The sequence below is a fragment of the Heptranchias perlo genome, chromosome 6 (assembly GCF_035084215.1).
Source record: "Heptranchias perlo isolate sHepPer1 chromosome 6, sHepPer1.hap1, whole genome shotgun sequence".
Taxonomy (NCBI): Eukaryota; Metazoa; Chordata; class Chondrichthyes; order Hexanchiformes; family Hexanchidae; genus Heptranchias; species Heptranchias perlo.
The window spans coordinates 109,011,233-109,027,854 of record NC_090330.1 but is presented as its reverse complement, the minus strand read 5'-3'; the positions used below and the strand labels follow the sequence as shown (position 1 = coordinate 109,027,854).

Here is a 16,622-nt window from a genome sequence, read left to right as displayed (position 1 = left end):
TAAATTGGGAGCGGGAGCGGAAATGGAGAAAATGAAAATTTTCATCTTCCATTGACCCAAGACTTGGGGAGAAGGTCGGGGCTTTTATATATGAGAATCGTTGTTCTCATCCTTCAGCTGAATATTGATTAGTCGTCTCACTAAAACTATCAAATCTCTACCTGACGTGTGTAGTAATCGATCATCAGATTTTGCGGCGTATTTCGGAACTGTAATAACCTTTGCAGTTTGGGAATGTTCGTCTGTAGCCAGGTGGAGTCTGAGTGAGTCCATGTACCTTATGTAAAGGTTACACTGTCATTCTGGACGTCTGTCTGGCACATTCATTCCTTTTTGGGCCATAACTGCCTCCCCTTCCACAGTTTCTGTGCCTCCTCCCCATAGTACCTTACTCAAATGACCATTCTTGGTTAAGTTTAAACAACAACAGCTTGCATTTATAGAGCACCTTTAATGTAGTAAAACGTCCCAAGTGCTTCACAGGAGCGACTATCAGTCGAAAATTTGACAGAGATATTAGGACGGGCGACCAAAAGCTTGGCCAAAGAGGTAGGTTTTAAGGAGAGAGAGGCGGAGAGGTTTCGGGAGGGAATTCCAGAGCTTGGGACCTAGGCAGCTGAAGGCACGGCCGCCAATGGTAGAGCGATGAAAATCGGGGATGCATAAGAGACCAGAATTGGAGGAGCGCAGAAATCTCGGAGGGTTGCAGGGTGGGAGGAGGTTACAGAGATAGGGAGGGGCCATGGAGAGAGTCGAACACAAGGATGAGAATTTTAAAATTGAGGCGTCCCCAAACCGGGAGCCAATGTAGGTCAGCGAGCACAGGGGGTGATGGGGTGAACGAGACTTGGTGCGAGTTAGGATACGGGGGCAGCAGAGTTTTGGATGAGTTGAGTGCCAGCAGGATATTGTGGAGAGTATCGCAGTTAAATATGATCCTACCCTCATCTGACGTGCGTGAAACCTACACAGCATGTGGACAAAAGAAGTTACTGTTCTGCAGCAACTCGATCGAGCCAGACGAGGTTAGATTTGTATCCCAAGCTTGACTGAGATTTGAACTCAGCTGTTCAGTTTGTGTTCATAGTTGAACTGCCTGATGGAGTAGTGTGCAGTGATAGCACAGTTAATCTTGGCAGTGTGAGTGTTTTGTTGGTTGATCAGGGATTAGCAGTGATAATTGGCCCACTCTATCCTGGTGGAAGAAAGAAACACGGCAGCGAGGGGAGAAAGGCGGGGATGTGGAATTCAATGCGAGATATTTGGGTAAATGGCAACAGTTGTACTTTCATTGTCTTTTCGTTGTTTCAAATTGTGCTGCAGTGTAAAAGAAAGCATTTCTATCGTGCCTTTCATGCCCACAGGACGTCCCAAAGCCAATGAAGTACATTTGAGGCGTAGTCACTGTTGTAATGTATGAAACGTGTCAGCCAATTTGAGCACAGCAAGATCCCACAAACAGCAATGTGGTAATGAGCAGATCATCTGTTTTAGATTATGTTGTTTGGCCCAGGACACTGGGGAGAACTTCACTGCTCTTCTTTGAAATAGTGTCATGGAATCTTTTACATTTACCTGAGAGGGCAGATGGGGTCTCCAGTTAATGTCTCATCCATAAGACGGCATCTCCAACAGTGCAGCACTCCCTCTGTACAGCACTGGGAGCGTCAGCGTAGATTTTGTGCTCAAGTCTCTGGAGTGGGACTTGAACCCACAACCTTCTGACTGAGAGGCGAGAGTGCTCCCCACTGAGCTACGGCTGACACCTACGTAACACCCGATAGTAAAAGTGTGACTACAGAATCAGTACACCTCCCAGCGCTAAAACTTAAATTTACTTAGACGACATTTTGGGTGAAAATAGCCTTCAGTGAGTGCAAGTGGTGACTGTATCTCAGGCACTGCGCATTAAACGGTCACAGAAAGCTCTTTTTGTTTCGTATTTTAGTCTGATTTTGTATTTCTTTTTAAGGGTTTGACATTCAGATCCTTGCTTGTGTGAACAACTTTATTCACAATTCATTGCTGTTAACTAGGAAAAGGACTCGAGTTTTAAACCCCCACTGTGGATTAATTGCATGTTTTAATCCCCACAGCTGACCTTTGCTGCCCTCTCTTGCGGCCCAGTTTATTCCTTTTAGGGAGTGAGATGAGTCAGTTATACCCAGACAAAAGATTTTGTTCTTACTTGAGCAGAGATCCTGAACAATAGTAGCTTTATTTTATCCTCGATTTTAATCGCTCTGCCATTGGCGGCCGTGCCTTCAGCTGCCAAGACTCTAAGCTCTGGAATTCCCTCCCTACGCCTCGCCTGTAAGACCCTCCTTATAACCTACCTCATTGACCGAGCTTTTGGTGACCTGTCTTAATATCTCATTTTTTTGGTTCGTGTCAAATTTTGTTTGATAATCGCTCCTGGGACGTTTCACTACGTTAAAAGGCGCTATATAAATGCAGTGTTGTATTCTGATGAATTTTACACATTCTCCAGTCTCCAGTGTGACAGCCTGTGCTGCAGATTCAGACTGATCTATGCAGCTGCCCAAACTTGGTAAAAACATCAAACTGCGTAGACTTAATCTACCCTTTAATGTTGTGGATTTAGAACCAGTAAATGTCTTCACACCCACAAGGGTTGCCAACTCTGGTTGGACGTATTCCTGGAGGTTTCATCACATGACCTCCCGACTCCATCCGCTCCGCCCCCCCCATTGGTCACCCGACATGCCCATTCTGGAAAGCCAACATAATCTTCATTCCCGATTGGATGATTCTTGACTAGGAACATAGGAACATAGGATCAGGAGTAGGCCATTCAGCCCCTCCTGCCTGCTCCGCCATTTGATAAGATCATGGCTGATCTGTGATCTAATTCCATATACCTGCCTTTGGCCCATATCCCTTAATACCTTTGGTTGCCAAAAAGCTATCTATCTCACATTTAAATTTAGCAATTGAGCTAGTATCAATTGCCGTTTGCGGAAGAGAGTTCCAAACTTCTACCACCCTTTGTGTGTAGAAATGTTTTCTAATCTCACTCCTGAAAGGTCTGGCTCTAATTTTTAGACTGTGCCCCCTACTCCTAGAATCCCCAACCAGGGGAAATAGTTTCTCTCTATCCACCCTATCTGTTCCCCTTAATATCTTATAAACTTTGACCAGATCACCCCTTAACCTTCTAAACTCCAGAGAATACAACCCCAATTTGTGTAATTTCTCCTCGTAACTTAACCCTTTAAGTCCGGGTATCATTCTAGTAAACCTACGCTGCACTCCCTCCAAGGCCAATATGTCCTTCCGAAGGTGCGGTGCCCAGAACTGCTCACAGTACTCCAGGTGCGGTCTAACCAGGGTTTTGTGTAGCTGCAGCATAACTTCTGCCCCCTTGTACTCTAGTCCTCGAGATATAAAGGCCAGCATTCCATTTGCCTTCTTGATTATTTTCTGCACCTGTTCATGACACTTCAATGATCTATGTACCTGAACCCCTGTCAATCAAAAAACCTTTTCTCCCCCATTGCCGATATTTTTTATAACAAACAAAAGTGTTTGAAGAAAATGAAAAAAGCGCACAATTTATTTTAATGCCCCTTTGATTTTTCTCCTGGGTTTGCTCACAGATGTGTCTGGGCGATCGATCTTTAATTCCTGGAGACTCCAGGCCAATCCTGGTGGGTTGGCGACCCCCCCCTAACCCCCCCTAACACACACACATTTGTAAAGTGGTAATCCTCAAGTGGAATGGAATTCACAACTGGAACTGGGTTGGTCCAACAGGCCTGTGTAACCACAGAAGAACACTGATTTTTGGGCCTCTACTGTAACAGATATTCTTTATTTCTTAATCGATTAATTTATATCCCAGGTTTTGCTGGAGTGGGGCAGCTGGAGTGGTTGAGGCGAACAGCATAGATGCATTTGAGGGACGGCTAGATAAAAATATGAGGGAGAAAGGAATAGAAGGATATGCTGATAGGGTGAGATCAAGTAAGGTGGGAGGAGGCTCGTGTGGAGCATAAACACCGGCATAGACCAGTTGGGCCGAATGGCCTGTTTCTGTGCTGTCATAACTGAGGTAAGAGCCTTATATTGAGCACGGGGCGTTATAGTGTTTGTTCTGCTAGTGTTAGCGGCTGGGAAGACACCAGTACAAGATGTAGAATGGGAGTGCCCTTTAGAATTCCCCTTTACATGGGCAGTCTGGAGGAAGAGGAGGAACAGGATGCTCAGTTGGATGCTAGGGCCGTAAAGATAGCAGATAAGGAGGGCACAGCGCGGAATTACCCGGCTGAGTGGCCGTACAGATCCAGACGGATATTTGCAAATCGGAGCATTGTTGCCGAGAGGCACCGGTTGTGCAGAGAGTTCATCTGAGAGTTGACCTCTGCTGGAAGGAGACCTCAAGCTATGGTCCTGAGTCTCCATCGCACTGCCAGTGCCTGTTAAACTCACAATGGCACTCAATTTCTCTACAATTAGAGGGAGACTGGAGGAGCTGGGGTTGTTCTCCTCACAGCAGAGAAGGTTAAGGGGAGATTTGATAGAGGTGTTCAAAATCATGAGGGGTTTTGATAGAGTGAATAAGGAGAAACTGTTTCCACTGGCAGGAGGGTCGGTAACCAGAGGACACAGATTTAAGGTAATTGGCAAAGGAACTATTGGCAAAAGAATTGGAGGGGAGGGGAGATGAGGAGTAATTTTTTTTGCACAGCGAGTTATTATGATCTGGAATGTGCTGCCTGAAAGGGCGGTGGAAGCAGATTCAATAATAACTTTCAAAAGGGAATTGGATAAATACTTGAAAAGGAAAAATTTGCAGGGCTAGGGGGAAAGAGTGGGGAAATGGGACTAATTGGATAGCTCTTTCAAAGAGCCGGCATAGGCACGATGGGCCGAACGGCCTCCTTCTGTGCTGTAAGATTCTATGATTTTAATTACAGGGTTTCAGGCGGCTACGAGTGATGGTACATATCTTAGCCAGTCAGCGGTGCATCCACCAGGGCGGGATAGGTGAATAGGCCACATTCCCTCATGGATGCCCGGTTTCCACCATCTTGCTGGTTTTCCCGGGGTGCAGAGTGTGATTGATGGGGCCCCATGTGGACCTGTGAGTTCCAGTGGAAAGGACTGTCCTTTACACAAACAGGAACATAGGAAAAGGAGGAGGCCATTCTGCCCCTCGAGCCACTTCCGCCATTCAGTTAGATCACGGCTGATCTGAATCTTCACTCCATTTACCCGCCTTGGTTCCGTAACCCTTGATACCCTCACCCAACAAAAATCTATCAATCTCAGTTTTTGAAATTTTCAATTGACCCCCGGCCTCGACAGCTTTTTAGGGGAGAGAGTTCCAGATTTCCACTCCCCTTTGTGTGAAGAAGTGACATCACCCCTAGAACGGCCTAGCTCTAATTTTAAGGTCATGCCCCCTTGTTCTGGAATCGGATGGGATATTACTCAGTTGATGTTCAGAGAGTGTGTGTGTGGTCACTGCCACAAGTTCCCTGGCAGTTTACATGAAGCATTTGTCCAATCCCAATCCAACATTCACAACTTCTTTACCCAGAGAGTGGAACTCGCTCCCACAAGGAGCAGTTGAGGTGAATAGCACAGATGCATTTAAGGGGAAGCTGGATAAACACATGAGGGGGAAAGGAATAGAAGGATATGCTGATAGGGTGAGATAAAGGTGGGAGGGAGGAGGCTCTTGTGGAGCATTAACACCGGCACAGACCTGTTGGGCCGAACGGCCTGTTTCTGTGCTGTAGACGCGATGTAATTCTATGTAATCCTTGTTTGAGGCGGGTCAAAGGAATGGCTGCTCAGAGATCTTGGGTACCTACTGTTTCTCTGGCTAACGATGCCCCTGAGGTCACTAGCTCATGAGATGGAGCAGAGCTACAATGATGCTCATGTTTCCACCAGGGTCACCATGGAGAATACAATAGGCTAAAGCAGAGGTTCTACTGCCTGAATCATCCAGGGGCAATCCTGCAACAACAACAACAACAACAACAACAACAACAGCTACTTTCATTTATATAGCGTCTTTAACTTAGTAAAACGTCCCAAGGCGCTTTACAGGAGTGATGACCAAACAAAATTTGACACCGAGCCACATGAGGAGATATTAGGGACAGGTGACCAAAAGCTTGGTCAAACAGGTAGGTTTTAAGGAGCGTCTTAAAGGAGGAGAGAGAGAGGCGGAGAGGTTTAGGGAGGGAATTCCAGAGCGTAGGGCCCAGGCAGCTGAAGGCACGGCCGCCAATGGTGGAGTGATGGAAATCGGGGATGAACAAGAGGTCAGAATTGGAGGAGCGCAGAGATCTCAGAGGGATGTAGGGCTGGAGGAGGTTACTGAGATAGGGAGGGGCGAGGCCACGGAGGGATTTGAAAACAAGGATGAGAATTCTAAATTCGAGGCATTGCCGGACCGGGAGCCAATGTAGGTCAGCGAGCACAGGGGTGATGGGTGCAGTACAATCTGGCAAATGAACATTGTTGTGCTTGTTGTGTATTCCACAACCTGGCTAGTGACAGGAGTACTTGCACAAAGCATCCTCTGCAGCCAGCACATTTATTGCAGAGATTTATCATTTGTCACTGTCAAACTAACCCTTTCCACCACATTGTTGCCCCTTTCTAACAGCGCGTCTCTTTTGTGCACAGCTAACTAGTCTGGTGCTTCGCTGTGTGCCCATTGCCGGCTTCCCCCGAGGCGGGAACAGGCTTTGGAGGATGGCAGCAGCACATCAGTGTCAGGCCCCTGGGCCCCATGGTGGCTGTCGATCTCCATGAGCTCGTGCAACCAGATGGGCCGGCTCCAGGCTGTAGTTCTTCCGCTGCTGCTGGGGTAGCCTGGCCCCGTCTGCTTCCAGGATACTGTGCAGTCACAGGTGGGTGGGTGGTCACGGAGAGTGGGTGGGTCAAGATAGTTGTGGAAGAGAGAGTCTGTTCCCTTCCCTGCCTGTAGACGTGAGGGCTAGTCAGACAACAACAACTTGCATTTATATAGCGTCTGGCACCTCAAGCCATGTTTCCTACATTACAACAGTGACTACACTTTAAAAATTCTTAATTGGCTGTAAAGTGCTTTGGGACGTCCGGAGGTTGTGAGAGACGCTATATAAATGCAAGTTCTTTCTTTTCTTGTCTCCGTTGTAAACACTCCAGTGGGGTAAATTTTCGTTTCTACCGCATGGGTAATATTCGGAGCGAGTGGATTGCTGAGTCACTATCGAACCCGGCCGGCTTTCATTTCAATAAAGTCAATGAATACCCACCCTTGTATTTCAATAATGCATTGCAACCCAGCATTAGATTTACCCCTTTCTATTCTGTTCTATTCCTTGCCTGATCTGTTCGACTGTTCTGGTATGTAATGCATCCAAATAAGCAATTGTATGTCCCTTTAATTTGCAAAGCTTCTTGACATAGTAATTGGGGTGGTTGTACAACTATTGCCTAGAAATTGTTGTTGTCGTTATTGGTAACACGCGCTCAATGTTGTTGACCAGAGGTCACCGGTTACGGTTATTGGCTTAGTACAAAGAGGAGACGAGTCCATTCTCTCTTAATTCTCAATTCGCTTTATTAACATCGTTAGATCATGTACATATAGCTTATACGTCTGGTTAGATATAGGCATGCAGTTTACAGCAGGTTATACAGTTTTATACCCAAACTAGGATTTAAACGCACACCCACTAGGTTTCTCTGACACTCCCTGAGTGGTCACAGAATAGAAAGGATATTATATTACCCGGAAAGGAGAGCTGACGCTGGCCAGGCGTTCCGTTCTCTCTTGACGTCGTCTCTACGTCCCTGACGTAGGGTCTTCCACTTCCGCGATGGTTAGTCTCCGGAGTCTCGCACACACTGGCACCAAGCCTGCAATGCCTCATTCTTATTCCCAAGTTGTCTTTCTCCTGTTGGCTTAGATTTGCTCGAGTGGTCAGTGTCATCCCCTGATTGGCTCTGTTCCAAGGGGTTAGGTAGCATCACCTCATTACTCCTTTTCTAAATAGGGACTGGTGTCTCATCACAGCCCCTTTGTCTCTTAGAAGCGTAACTAATTCAAACCGGTTCCGGCCAGCTCAGACCAGTGACTGAACTGCAGGTCACTTCAGTTCAAAAGTTACTTTTGCCTGAGTGTTAGAAATTCGGAATAAACTCAGTAGTTTTTTTGCAGCCCCTGGCCAACAATGTAATATTTCCAAGTTTGCTGATGACACAAAACTAGGTGGGGATGTGAGTTGTGAGGAGGATGCAAAGAGGCTTCAAGGGGATATAGACAGGCTCAGTGAGTGGGCAAGAACATGGCAGATGGAATATAATGTGGAAAAATGTGAAGTTATCCACTTTGGTAGGAAAAACAGAAAATGCAGAGTATTTTTTAAATGGTGAGAGATTGGGAAACGTTGATGTTCAAAGGGATTTGGGTGTCCTTGTACATGAGTCACTGAAAGCTAACATGCAGGTGCAGCAAGCAATTAGGAAGGCAAATGGTATGTTGGCCTTTATTACAAGAAGATTTGAGTACAGGAGTAAAGATGTCTTACTGCAATTATATAGGGTCTTGGTGAGACCCCAACTGGAGTATTGTGTACAATTTTAGTCTCCTTACCTAAAAAAGGATATACTTGCCATGGAGGGAGTGCAACTAAGGTTCAATGCGATGGTGGGATTGTTGTATGAGAAGAGATTAAGTAGACTAGGCCTGTATTCTCGAGAGGTTAGAAGAATGAGAGGTGATCTCATTGAAACATACAAAATTCTTACAGGGCTCGACAGGGTAGATGCAGGGAGGATGTTTCCCCTGGCTGGGGAGTCTAGAACCAGGGGTCACAGTCTCAGAATAAAGGGGTTGGCCATTTAGGGCCGAGATGAGGAGAAATTTCTTCACTCAGAGGGTGGTGAATCTTTGGAATTCTCTACCCTAGAAGGCTGTGGAGGCTCAGTCATTGAGTACATTCAAAACAGAGATCGATAGATTTCTAGATATTAAAGACATCCAGGGATACGGGGATAGTGCAGGAAAATGGCGTTGAGGTAGAAGATCAGCCATGATCTGATTGAATGGCGGAGCAGGCTCGAGGGGCCGGATGGCCTACTCCTGCTCCTATTTCTTATGTGTACGCATCGAAAGCCGTTTCTGTTTTAACAGCATTGTTAAGTCTTTAAAGAAAACAGGTTAACCTCACAGTAATTTCTCGGCTTATGTTTTCAAATGCTCTTGTTGTTTATTCCACAATGTTTTAACCTGCATGGTTTTGTAACTCTATAGGCAAAATGACCAATGTGTTTGTATATGGAACCCTCAAGCAAGGTCAACCCAACCATCGTTACATGACCGATGGATCCAAGGGGAAGGGAAAGTATTGTGGCAAGGGATGTACAGATGAGAAATTCCCTCTGGTGATTGCGAGTGAACACAACATTCCCTTTTTGCTCAACGTGCCAGGCTCTGGTCACAAAATCGCTGGAGAGATTTATTTAGTTGATGACCAACTGCTGCAGTTCCTTGATGAGTTTGAAAGTTGTCCAAAAATTTACCAGCGCAGTCCTGCGAGGATCCGGGTGGTGGAGTGGGAAGATAAGGACAATACACTTGGAGTGAAGCCAAGTGGTGACGGAATGCTAACGTGCTTTTTGTACAGCACAACTACCTATGAACGCGAATGGTTAAAACTTCCTTACTATAATAATTATGATGCCTTTGGGGTGCAGGGGCAACCAAAGTACATCCCACGTGAGAGTAGGTAACTGATATCAACTTTCACCTCTTAAGAGCGAGAAATTAAATTTAAAACATTTTATTTTGAGACTTAAATCGTACCTGCTGCACATTGCAATTGAAATTCTTGTAACAATCTATAGATTGTCAACTTGTCAACTTTTGTTTTAATTATGCTGTAGCTCATTAAATTCTATTCCAATACTTATCTGTGGCATTGCATTTTTATTCATTAAGACAAACTGCAATTATGTGCTTAGATTTGTTGCAATAGACTGCTCATTCTGCACTTGACAGTAATCAAGGTAACTCTGCGGTCACCAGAACGTTGAATTATTTAAATGCAGTGAACTTTGTTGCGATATTGGAGTCTTGTGCACACCTTTATTGTAAAGTCAGTGCTGGCCTTGGCGCGGTGGGCAGCACTCTCGCCTCTGAGTCGGAAGGTTGTGGGTTCAAGTCCCACTCCAGAGACTTGAGCACAAAATCCAGGCTGACACTCCAGTGCAGTACTGAGGGAGTGCTGCACTGTCGGAGGTGCTGTCTTTCAGATGAGATGTTAAACTGAGGCCCTTTCAGGCAAAAGATCCCATGGCCACTATTTTGAAGAAGTGCAGGGGAGTTCTCCCATTTATCCCTCAAGCAACATCACTAAAACAAATAATCTGGTCATTTATTTCATTACTGTTTGTGGGACCTTGCTGTGCGCAAATTGGCTGCTGTGTTTCCTACATTACAACAGTGACTACACTTCAAAAGTACTTCATTAGCTGCAGGGCAACGGGGGTAGGGCGGGGGAGTGGGACTAATTGGATTGCTGTCGCATAGAGCCGGCACGGACTCAATGGGTCGAATGGCCTCCTTCCGTGCTGTCACCTTTCTATGATTTTAAAGCCCATTGGGGCATCCTGAGGTTGTGAAAGGTGCTATATAAATGCAAGTTCGTTCTTTCTTTACTAACTGATCAGATTGATTGGAGGGTGGAGCCACTCAGATCAGGTAACATTAAACACGTTCACACCAGGAGCCAGCCGTCTCACCTCAAAAAAAAGCAGGTGAGACGACCCTTGGAAGAAAATTATCCTTCTCTTTAAGACACCAAAATGCTTCAAGTTAGTGTGCAATCAACAGTGGGAGACAGTAATGTTGATTGATTCCTCTCAACATTTTTTTTTAACATAAAGTGGCGCAATAAGGGAGTGTCAGTATCATCAAATCAGAACCTTAGAACCATGTTAAGAGAAGATGTACACCTGGTGTTTCAGCATTCCTGTCAGGACTTGTGAAAGTGCCAGGGTTTGGCGATAAAATGGTGAGCAGGGTTGGCACGATGATGAGGTTTTATGTCCATCTTTAACCACACAGACTCCCACATTTAGCTTTCTACTACAATCAATTTCTGTAATCCAGCTATATTTGGGTGTGCATCTTCTCTCAACTTGGTTCTAAGGTTCTGATTTAATGTATTGACACTCCCTTACTGCCCCCACGTGCCACTTTATGTGTGTAAAAAAAAATGTTTTAAATGCTGGTGAAGTCAGCATGTGTTCAATGCAGTTTGCCTCTCGGCTACCCTGAGGGCTGGGATAGGGACAGAGGCAATGGTTGAATCACTTTTCTCATGTGAACGGAAACTGCATTACTGGTCAGGATTACAGCAGGTTGTGTATTGTAAAAAGTTTCAGTTAACAAATTAATACATATCTGGGGTTAGATTCCCAATGAAAGGAAGTGCAGCCTGTTGGGGAGAGTTATAGAACAAAGAGATCCAGGAGTACAGGTTCATAGCTCCTTGAAAGTGGAGTCACAGGTGGATAGGGTGGTGAAGAAGGCATTCAGCATGCTTGGTTTCATTGGTCAGAACATTGAATACAGGAGTTGGGATGTCTTGTTGAAGTTGTACAAGACATTAGTAAGGCCACACTTGGAATACTGTGTACAGTTCTGGTCACCCTATTATAGAAAGGATATTATTAAACTAGAAAGAGTGCAGAAAAGATTTACTAGGATGCTACCGGGACTTGATGGTTTGACTTATAGGGAGAGGTTGGATAGACTGAGACTTTTTTCCCTGGAGAGTAGGAGGTTAAGGTTGATCTTATAGAAGTCCATAAAATAATGAGGGGCATAGATAAGGTAGATAGTCAAAATCTTTTCCCAAAGGTAGGGGAGTCTATAACCAGGGGGCATAGATTTAAGGTGAGAGAGGAGAGATACAAAAGGGTCCAGAGGGGCAATTTTTTCACTCAAAGGGTGGTGAGTGTCTGGAACAAGCTGCCAGAGGCAGTAGTAGAGGCGGGTACAATTTTGTCTTTTAAAAAGCATTTGGACAGTTACATGGGTAAGATGGGTATAGAGGGATATGGGCCAAGTGCAGGCAACTGGGACTAGCTTAATGGTATAAACTGGGCGACATGGACATGTTGGGCCGAAGGGCCTGTTTCCATGTTGTAAACTTCTATGATTCTATAAATAGGAACAGGAGTCGGCCATTCGGCCCCTCGAGCCTGTTCCGCCATTCTATTAGATCATGGCTGATCTGAAGCTCAACTCCATCTACCCACCTTTGCTCCGTATCCCTTGATACCCTCACCCAACAAAAATGGTATTGAAGTCCAGACAACTACTTTTATACTGGAAAAGTTAGCAATTTAAATATGAAAATAAATTATTGGGGCTTTAGGGTTTGAATATGAGAAAAATGCACCAAATAAAGTGTGAAAAATCAATGGCCCAGAAATTGCTGGAGAGGGGTATCTCACCACGAGCCCGAGTTGGATTTTTTTCCCTCCCCCTTCAGGTCTTATTTATTTAATGCTGCAAGTTGCTGGACGTGCGAGCTGATAACGGCGCAACGAAGGCAATGGGTCATCTGGAACCTTAATAAATGGCGGGACCAATGAGATTTAAAGAAAGCGAGGAACAACGGAGAAGGGAATCGGGTGAATTAGAGTCGAATCAGGTCCAGAAAGAGGAATAAAGAGAGGGAAAGAAAGATTGGATTAAGAGAGGGAGAGAAAAAAAGAGACAGAAAGGAAAATTAAGTTAAAAAAAATGTAATTTTAAATTTTAAAAAACCTCTAGGAACAATTTACTACCTGTAGGAATGAGACTCCACAATTTCAATTGTTCCCTTTCTGAGCCTCCAAGGTTGAGTTTCATGTCAGGACCATAAATCACCCCATTAACAGGGTCCTTACGACATGAAATACCAACCTTAAATATCTGGGGCGAGATTCATTCGTATTTACAGCACAAATCTGGCAATTTCTTGAAACTCACGGGGAGGTTGAGGACGAGATGCCGTTTTCACGAGGCTAACGGCCGAGCGGCGCAAATCGTCCAGCAACTTGTGGCGATTCGCAACTCACGGGGTATCTCTTCCTCACCACGAGTCGCTGGGTTTTATTACACACTAATAACGGCGAGGGCCATTAAACTCCAGCAATTTCTGAGGCAATATTTTCTTGTGGGGTGGGGACTTCAGGCTTTCCCTCTGTGATAAAAATGGTAAATTCTTGAGCCTACCTTTTTTTTTTATTCACTCACGGGATGTGGGCGTCGCTGGCACGGCCGGCATTTATTGCCCATCCCTAATTGCCCTTGAGAAGGTGGTGGTGAGCTGCCTTCTTGAACCGCTGCAGTCCGTGTGGTCAAAGTCCTCCCACCCCCAGCTCAAGTTATGACAAACCGCGTCTCACTATACTTTCAGTCTAACTCCCTGCCTTCCTGTCTCATGTTTAGGGCTGATTTGGGGCGATATTAACAGCTTCTACTAGTGTTCCAGTTTGGCATGTATGTATATATAGTCAGCAGTAAAGCTCAAAATCTCGATAAGACCAACTCTTCACACGAAGAACTCGTTAAAGTGAGTTTGCAGTAAGTTCTAAAATGCAGATTAAAATGTTAGCGTTAACTTTTTAAAAAAAAATTATTGGAGATGATTATTAACATCAATCTTAGGCTCCAATCAAATAAACCATTTAGTAAGTTTTATTAACACCTCCCTTGTGACTGAGGTAGAAAGGTTGAGAGGATATTTTGGAGTGCTTACTAATGAGTGGAAATTACTGTCTATGAACCACTTTCTGTGGCCATTTTGCAAAATAGAATCATAGAATCACAAACAGATGGAGGCCATTCAGCCCATCGTGCCTGTGCTGGCTCTTTGAAAGAGCTATCCAACTAGTCCCACTCCCCTGCTCTTTCCCCATAGCCCTGCAAACTTTTCCCCTTCAAGTATTTATCCAATTCCCTTTTGAAAGTTACTACTGAATCTGCTTCCACCGCCCTTTCAGGCAGCGCATTCCAGATCAGAACAACTCGCTGCGTAAAAAAAAGTCTCCTCATTTCCCCTCTGGTTCTTTTGCCAATTACCTTAAATCTGTATCCTCTGGTTACCGACGCCCCTGCCAGTGGAAACTTGCATATTCTTTATCAATTACTGAAACAAAATATAATATCCAACACTTTTTCCCCAATTAGATGCAAGAGAAAAAATGAAAGCTGATATTTGAAAAGCATTTTACTTGACTTCTTGAAAAACATGAATGAATCAATCCTAGGAAGTGTCAGATGTAACTGTGAAATGTCCATAACTCTTCTGTGAAACCACTGATGATGCTCCTCCTCATTTACAATTTCAGGACAAAAATGTTGATTAACAGCTCAGTATGACTTTACATTTGCATGTCACAGAGCTGGAGCCAAGCTTCAAAATCCAGTAATTCTATGCCAGATAAAATAGTTGAGTTTGTTCCTATTCTGCAACAGACGATAAATATTACTGAAATAACAACAAAAAAAAAATTATCCATGGAGGAATGTCTACTGGAGTTTTAGTTCGACAAGTTATGATCAAAAATATGGGACATGATGCAAAGTATAGCTTCTAAAATGCTCCTTTGTAGAGTGCACGTCACTCAAATTCAATAAGAAGATCTCCTTCTCCCACAGTGTCTCCTGGCTTGCAGTGAACCGTTTTTACCTAAACAAAGAGAATTAAGAGTGGTAGAAATGTTTGCAGTAGCACACAGTTAACATTACCAACAACAATCGAAAATAACGCTCGTGTCTGCAACAGTTTACAATTGCTTTCCAGTATCCGATCCTACACTCACTGTTCAATTTAAAGTTTCATAAATATTTATATTTCTGTCATTTAATCACTCCTGTCCTCCACCCTATCTCTTTGTTCTTTCCTCCCCCCATTTACCTGGCTCTGTACTTGCTTAAAAACTTATATCTCCAACGTCTTCCAGTTCTGACGAAAGGTCATCGACCTGAAACGTTAACTCGGTTTCTCTTTCCACAGATGCTGCCTGACCTGCTGAGTGCTTTCGGCAATTTTCTATTTTTATTTCAGGTTTCCAGTGTCCGCGGTATTTTGCTTACGTTTTAGTAATCTTTGTAATCAACATTTGGAATTCAACTTAGTTTCCAATCTACATTTCTCTTCACCTCACGCTGGCTTTCGATTTTCAGTAATTTAATCGCACCAAGCGTTAAGGTGGGTGGGAGGGAGGAAAGAACATAATCAAGGTGTATTTGGTTCAGATATAGTGAAATCAAAATGCAGCCTGTGGCAAAGTACCAACAGAAAGGTTACAGCTCAACGCAAAACTAGTGCAACTTTCAGAAAATGCACATTTTTAAATAATATGACCTGGCCCATAAACCTGATTCAAAATTTTTGTTTAAAATTTAAAAAGAGACGGTACATTTTACCACCTTATGTCTCAAACAAGAATTGTTAATTAGCTGCTACTTGTGAGCGGGAATTATCTTTTTTGGACTGCAGCCCAGCCCATAATATTCACTCAAAATAGATACACTTAACGACAGCCGTCATGTCCATTCCTTCTAAATAGTCTCCCGTTCAAAGCTACACGTCAGCCTTTAACTGAAAGATTCATGTTCACAGATAGCGGTAATTAGAGTAACAGGTAGTTACTTCTTTTATTTCCCCGACAGCCCCCCGAACAAAATCGGGTGATTTCTATCCTTTCGATGAATAAATGTTGACAATCGGCTCCAGTAAACCTACCTTTCCAGATTTCGCAGCGGTCAAACTGTTTTGCATTTTCATTGCTTCGATTACACAGACTTCCTGACTTTCTGAAACCTGTTTAAAAGAACAGAAATGTTTCACTAAAAACTGCTCGAGATAAACGACAAAACCTCACGTTTCACGAAAGGCCAACATTCTCAGCCTCCCAGAAAACCAGATGCAGGAAACGACTTGAAGCATCGTACACACAAGAGAAAAATAATTGCGGGATATAAGTTGAATGGCATTGCACAACACAATGTCGTTTTTTTTTTAAATTAAATTCGGAAGTTAAACCAAGCAGAAAGGCCCCAGGTTTGATCCTTGGTCTGTGCTGAGGTCAGAGCTCAGGGGTCAAGGAAAAGTTAACTAGCGTTTCCACTTCTGTGACCCTCTAATGGAAAATTCAAGTGTTGCGTTGGACACTGGAAAAGAACAACATTTCGTTGGCTGCATGCAGCGACACCATGAGTCCCGGCCAGAATGGAGATGATTGGGTGATTCCCCCGTCAATCACGCCTAGAGCCCGCACTGCGGTAAGTGACTGGGATTGATTTTTACGCACATAATTTGTATTATGTAACTATCCTCCACTCACTGCATTTTGCTGGAGAAATAATCCTGCTGTAATCGGGAGACTTTGCTGTAGTTTCGCTCATGAGTTCAGAGGCTCCGGTAAATTAAAACCACAAGACCCGCCCCTGCCTCCAACTCATTGGCTGATCCAGTGGTGTCAATATTCACTCCGCATTTAGATTGGCTACGGTGAACTCCTCCTGCTTTCTCTCCGACCCCAGTTGAGTAGTTTGTTGATGGCTTCACTTGAATAAGGTGCGG

General features: G+C 44.3%; 2 protein-coding genes across 6 annotated transcripts in view; one reads left to right on the top strand and one right to left on the bottom strand.

Moving 5' to 3' along the window:
• LOC137323137 (gamma-glutamylaminecyclotransferase-like) overlaps positions 1 to 9,940 on the top strand; it is a 21,333-nt gene extending 11,393 nt beyond the window's left edge. For 3 of the 5 annotated variants that reach the window (XM_067986602.1, XM_067986606.1, XM_067986604.1), the window contains one exon: positions 9,287 to 9,940. In XM_067986602.1, coding sequence (XP_067842703.1) covers positions 9,287 to 9,765 — 479 coding nt within the window. In that variant the 3' untranslated portion in view covers positions 9,766 to 9,940. Of the gene's footprint in view, positions 1 to 9; positions 75 to 1,092; positions 1,267 to 9,286 lie in introns of those variants that run through there. The other 2 variants (XM_067986607.1, XM_067986603.1) reach the window with 2 other exon arrangements.
• Positions 9,941 to 14,243: 4,303 nt separating this feature from the next.
• Positions 14,244 to 16,622, bottom strand: part of pcca (propionyl-CoA carboxylase subunit alpha) — a 313,585-nt gene continuing 311,206 nt past the window's right edge. The window contains exons 23-24 of the mRNA XM_067986601.1: positions 15,783 to 15,860; positions 14,244 to 14,723 (exon numbers count right to left, since the gene is read on the bottom strand). Coding sequence (XP_067842702.1) covers positions 14,655 to 14,723; positions 15,783 to 15,860 — 147 coding nt within the window. The 3' untranslated portion in view covers positions 14,244 to 14,654. The remainder of the gene's footprint in view (positions 14,724 to 15,782; positions 15,861 to 16,622) is intronic.